The sequence below is a fragment of the Dipodomys spectabilis genome, unplaced genomic scaffold, assembly GCF_019054845.1.
Source record: "Dipodomys spectabilis isolate Male_0828 unplaced genomic scaffold, ASM1905484v1 ptg000075l, whole genome shotgun sequence".
Classification (NCBI taxonomy): Eukaryota; Metazoa; Chordata; class Mammalia; order Rodentia; family Heteromyidae; genus Dipodomys; species Dipodomys spectabilis.
Window position 1 is genome coordinate 12,661,203 of NW_024870752.1, and position 6,000 is coordinate 12,667,202.

General features: G+C 43.5%; 1 protein-coding gene across 1 annotated transcript in view; it reads left to right on the top strand.

The window, feature by feature from the left end:
• Ipo5 (importin 5) overlaps positions 1-2,352 on the top strand; it is a 42,807-nt gene extending 40,455 nt beyond the window's left edge. The window contains exons 25-26 of the mRNA XM_042682636.1: positions 355-496; positions 1,607-2,352. Of these exons, the coding sequence (XP_042538570.1) occupies positions 355-496; positions 1,607-1,693 (229 nt within the window). The 3' untranslated portion in view covers positions 1,694-2,352. The remainder of the gene's footprint in view (positions 1-354; positions 497-1,606) is intronic.
• The last annotated feature ends 3,648 nt before the right edge of the window (positions 2,353-6,000 follow it).

Here is a 6,000-nt window from a genome sequence, read left to right on the forward strand (position 1 = left end):
GTTTTTGTTTTTTTTGCCAGTCCTGGGGTCTGAATTCAGGGCCTGGGCCCTGTTTCTGAGCTGCTTTTGCTCAAGGCTAGTACTTAAGCCACAGCACCATTTGTGGCCTTTTCTGTGTATGTGATACTGAGGAATCGAACTCAGGGCTTCATGCATGGTAGGCAAGCGGCAAGCACTCTACCATTAAGCCATCTACCCAGCCTTCTTCATATCTCTTTGAACTTCAGATTTATCTTAGTTGATGTCCAAAAAGTAGTAAAACTACCTTTTCTTTTGTTAATGCATTTAATTATTTATAAAGCTCTTAGCATATTTTATAAGTTCCATTTGTGAAGGTGATTTTTCTTTTGCCAGTAACCACCCAATCGTTCTTGGCCCAAACAACTCCAATCTGCCCAAAATCTTCAGCATAATCGCCGAAGGAGAAATGCACGAGGCCATTAAACATGAAGACCCTTGTGCCAAACGTCTGGCCAATGTCGTTCGCCAAGTACAGGTAAGCTAATTTGGTTGAATTAGGAAGACTGAAGTAGACTTCTTTCTCAGGGTCCCGCCCATCCTACTCTGTGTTAGAAATTGAGAAAAGGGCATTTTATCTTATCTCAATTGGATTATCCATATGACCCCATTTTGCTAGAAGTAAAATTTTCTTCTTAAATTTGGGACCTTTTAAGCCTCTCAGTGTGTGCATGGCATATATTCATCATGTAGTTGTTTTGTTTATCTGCAGGGAAAGAAAGATAAGATGTAATAGTTGTTAGCTTGTTGTGGTTGCTCATGCCTGTGATTATAACTACTCAGGAAGCTGAAATGAGAAGGTCTGTGGTTCTAGACTAGCCTAGGCAAAAAGTTCAGGAGACTACACTCTTATCCAATAAAAAAGCGGCCGTGGTGGCATGTGACTGTCATGTAAGCTGTGTGGGGAACATAAATAGAATCACAGTTCCAGCCAGCCTGGCAATGCTGAGTAAACCCTGATCAGAAACAAAAGCAAGAAGGACTAGAAGTGTGGCTCAAGGAGTAGAAAAACTGCCTTAGGAAGCACAAGGCACTCTAATACCACCTAAGGGGGGGGGGAGTAGCAAGTGGAGCCCAAGCACTAGTGGTTCATGCCTATAATCCTAGCTACTCAGGGGGCTAAGATCTAGAATCACGGTTCAAAGCCAGCCTGGGTAGGAAAGACTCTTCTCTTCAGTTAACTACCAGAAACTGAAAGTGGCACTGTGGCTCAAAGTGGTAGGAACAGTAGCCTTGGGCAAAAGAGCTCGAGCACAGTGCCCAGGCCCTGATCTCAAGCCCCATAGCCAACAAGCAAACAAAAAGCGCAGCATTCATCACTTCCTGAATGCATATGTTGTTTTGGTTACTTTAAGATGTCAATAGCTAGTGTAGCTTTATCAGTGCAAAGGGAAAGAGATTTTTCTATAAACTATGCAAACTTTGAAGAGAGGAACAGATTTCTTGCTTTTGCACTAATAGTCTTGAAATTAAGGTAGCCAGGGAAACCGTGTTGTCACATTTCAGTCTGTGCATGATGATGACTTAAGTCCCTCAGGCCATCCCTTCCCCCTGTCTAATGACTGCGCCGTGTTTTTTTTTCTTCTAGACTTCTGGAGGATTGTGGACTGAATGCATAGCACAGCTCAGTCCAGAGCAGCAGGCAGCCATACAAGAGCTCCTGAACTCTGCTTGAAGGGCCTTAATATCACCCACCAGAAAACTAACTCCAAATAAACGTTTACCCTTTTGTTTAGGTTTCTTTGTTTTGTTTCTGAGCAGGAGAGAGCGGTAGTGTTGTGTGTAGGCCATTCTTCGGGAGAGGAGAGCCAAGAGCAGGAGCAGCCCTGTGCAGAGTGGAATTACAGTGGATTCTGGCAGCCCGCTGAGGGAGTTGCCTGCAAACCCTGCAGTACACTGAAGAGTATTTTTCTATTGCTATCTCCCCCCCACCCATGTGAGGGGAGAGAGAAATAAAATTAGTTTTTCTCAGTAGACATAAGGACATTTAAGGAAAAACAGCTTTAAGATCAATTAATCAGCATAGATGTGTGTTAAATCACTATCCACCCAAGTGTTCGTTCTATCAATTGGAGTGAGTCATTTTGTGGGATAGAAAGATGCCTTCCACCCAGCAAACCAAGTGGGTTCAGAAGCCCGATACAAACCACAAGCGTGAGGATGTCATAGTTGATGTCTCCTTTGGTTCTGTTTCCCCAAACGTCTCACGCAGTGACTGGCCGGGAGGCTTGCGCTACCCGCCCGGAGTGTGACGTGTCATTGGCTTGTCTGACAGTCATCTCATTTCACTCCTCAATAAACGTTGACTACAAAAGACGCTTGTGTAAAAACTCAGTACTGTCTGGTTTGATTCATTTTAATGTTTTTAATATAAGAGTGATCTAATATTTTTTTAAGATGATAGCTATGGCTCTGTTTTTCCTCTAGTATTTACCTTGTGCAACCTTGAACATCCAGATTTCACTGTCATCCAGTTAATTTATTCCTCACCTATTCCATTCACAATTGGTATCCTTGGGGATTGCAATTTATATTTTTCTTTTGACCAGTAGTGTTTTAAAACTCAAGAGTGTTCTGAATACATCAGATCTGGCATAGTGTTTTCATTGCAAACTGTAACTGCTATAGAGCCACACACACTGTTGGAAGTATTAATTTTGTGATAAGTATTATGGCTGAAATTATTTACTGAAAAATTCAGTAAAATGTGTGAATGTTTTCTATGTGTTAACCTCACAGCAGTAAATGATTTGGTGGTGTTTCTTTAAATAACTTTTCTAAGGGATCTTAAATAGATTTCTGTTGAAAACTTCAGTGTTAACATTTTTATAGTTTGTACTACATTTAACCGTGATATAAAAATGAATTTTATGCATAGATCAGAATTAAAGGTTTTTCTTTAAATGATTCGTATTACTTTATTAAACTAAATCTGAGAGAGACTACAGAATAGAACACATTATATAAGGTAGATAGTTGTGGTTAGAAAATACCTTCAATTCTTCCTTGCCACAGGCCAAGTTCCCTGGCAGAAAACAGTAACTTTACTCTTCCTCCCCACCCCCCCCCCACCCCCCCCCCCCCCCCCCGCCGCCTTCAGTAGAGCCTGTGACTCTTCTAGAGTGTTTGGCTGTATTGGAAGTTTCTAACCCTGTATTTCTGGCAGAGGAAAAGTGACGGGCAGGCCCTTTGCTTTCTTTAATAGAACAGTAAAATCATGCCCATCGCCTGGTTTTTCAGTGAGGATACTGGCAGAAAAGAAACGTGGAGAGCAGCCCGTGTCCTGAGCTGGGTGGAATGTGACCTGAAACACGTGGGGCTTTAGTGGGGAACTTGGGGCACACGGCAGCAGCATGCTACGTGCTTTGGTAGCCACACCCTGCCTGCTTCCATGCCACCCACCCCTGGGACAGCCCAGTAATGCTCCTGTAGGGAGAGGACGGACAGGCGCACTGCGGCCATATTGACTGCAGGTTTCAAAGGCAAGTATAAAAGCCAGTGCTGGACATAGTGCCTTACACTGTAATCCCAGCTATCTGGGAGGTGATCAAGGGGATGCAGAGCCCTGGGGTCAAACTATGGAGGGGGTTAGGGGGTGGCATTAAATCAAGTATAAGGTTGGTGTTCAAGGCTGTGACCTGAAATCCAGGCTCAGGACTAAAGATGATGTCCTTTGGCACCTTTGATTTCATTTTTCCTAGAAAGTTAGCTCTTGGTCCTAAAGTATGACCTATTTCAGAGAAAGTTCTATGGCTCCTGAGAATGTGTGCTGCAGCTTGTTGGATGAAGTTTCTTGCTTTTTGTTTTTTTTTCCTCTGGAGAACCTCCTAGTGAGAGGATAGTGAGATCTTCACTGTTTGGAAGTCTTGTAGTGTTAGGATGAGATGCACCGATATTTGATGTCTGTATGCTAATGATCGTCCCCCCACTTAATGGATAGTCCCCTTATTAAAATGAAGCAGCCTTTGTCTCATCTGACTCATTTTGGTAGAAATGTTTTATGCCTGCTGCATCTTTGCCCAGAAAATGTTTTCTATCCAACTAAACCAATCAGTGAGATGTGTTTCCTGTGAACAACAAACTGTCAGGACTTGTTTTGTATTGTGTGTGTGTGTGTGTGTGTGTGTGTGTGTGTGTGTGTGTGTGTGTGTGTGTGTGTTGTCGGTCATGGGGCTTGAACTCTGGGCCTGAGCGCTGTCCCTCAGCTCTTCAGCTCAAGGAAAGCACTCTACCACTTGAGCCACAGCACCACTTCCAGGTTTCTGGTGATTAATTGGAGATGAGTTTCACAGACTTTCCTGCTCTGACTAGCTTTGAACGGTGATCCTCAGATCTCAGCCTCCTGAGCAGCTAGAATGACAGGCGTGAGCCACCAGTGCCCAGCCAGGACTTAATTCAGTACTGGAATTTGAATTCAGCAGGTTGTGCTTTTCAGTCCAACTTGCTATTTTATGTCTGTTGATTGGAGAATTACCATTGTTAATATTGAAAGGTATATTGTATTTTATGTCATTGGTATTTTTAGGAAGTCTGCTGCTATTCTATCTGCTTTTGCTAATCTCGGGATTCTTCTGTTTTTCTGGTTGCACATACTGTCTTTCTCTTGTGTAGGATCCTCTTTTCTACAGTGCTGGTTTGGTGATAAACTCCAACTACAAAGAATGGCTTTGCCGGTACAGTTATTTGAGGGCTTGGAATATGTCATTCCATGCACTTTTAGAGTTCTGTGAGAAATCTGTCATAAGCTGGGCTTCGGTGGCTCACACCTATAATCCTCACTACTCAGGAAGCTAAGATCTAAGGATCATGGTTCGAAGCCAACCCAGGCAGGAAAGTCTGAGACTCATCGCAAACTCCTCAGAAAAGACTGGAAGTGGCACTATGACTCAAGTGGTAGAGTGCTATCCTTGAGCGAAAGGAAACTCAGGCCCTGAGCTCAAGCCCCAGGACCAGCCAAAAATAAATTTGTTTTGATAGGTTTGCCTTTGTATGTGACTTGTAACTTTTCTTGCAGTATTCAATATTCTTTCTTTGTTCTGTATGCTTAGTATTTTAACAATAATGTGTTGTTTTCTGATATTACCTGTTTGGTGTTCTGAAAGCTGCTTGTACCTGAATTGCAGGCGAGATTTCTCCTAGTATTTCATTGTGTTTCCTGTGCCTTGAGCTTATGCCTCGTTGCCTCCTCTACCTGTGAATGACAGGTTTGGTCTTGTGATGGGGGTTCCACCTGCTGCGCATGTTCTGTTCATGCTGTCTTAAATGTCTTTTTCTGATGGCAGAGGCAGTCTAGACCAGGGCGGCTTTGATCTGCCCACTGCACACAGGCGCGCTGCAGGAGGTGCTTCCTGTTACCCCCCCAACCTTGAAGTGTCTTGAAGCTGCCTTGCCTGCGAGTGTCCTTTGTTTTCAGGCCTCCTTAGTATGTTGGTCTCAACTGCAGCTCCTCTCCAGCACTTGCTGTTCCCTGGGGGTTCTCCAGAGGCTGCCCCCAGGACAGAGCCGTCACTATCCTGGCGTTAAGTCTTGCAAGAGGCATGGGATTGTCTTGCAGCTAGAAATCCCTTCTGTCACTAGGACTGTGTGTTCCCTCCTGATGGCATCTTCTGCTCCCCTCCCTCCCTCCCTCCGCTTTCCTGCCATCCTGTTTGTTACCTTGTGCTCTGGATTCCTCCCCCTGCTTCACCAGGTGGTCTCCTACAAAAATCCTCATTCATGGAGTCAGAAGGGAAATGACTAAATCTGTCTTGCCTCTGCTGAGATGATACAAAAAAAAATTGGAGGGGGGGGTATTTTACCTTCAACTGTATGAAAAATATTTTAATTACATGTTTAAGACTTCATTCTTGAATTATAATAAAATTGGTAAATAGCCAAACCCACAGTAAGTATATGGAAAATAGCACTAGTGCTTTTTGTTGTTGTTTTAATAAAAAGGAGCAACAGCTGGCTTTCTGAGTAGTTTATATGTGGGTTTTCAGG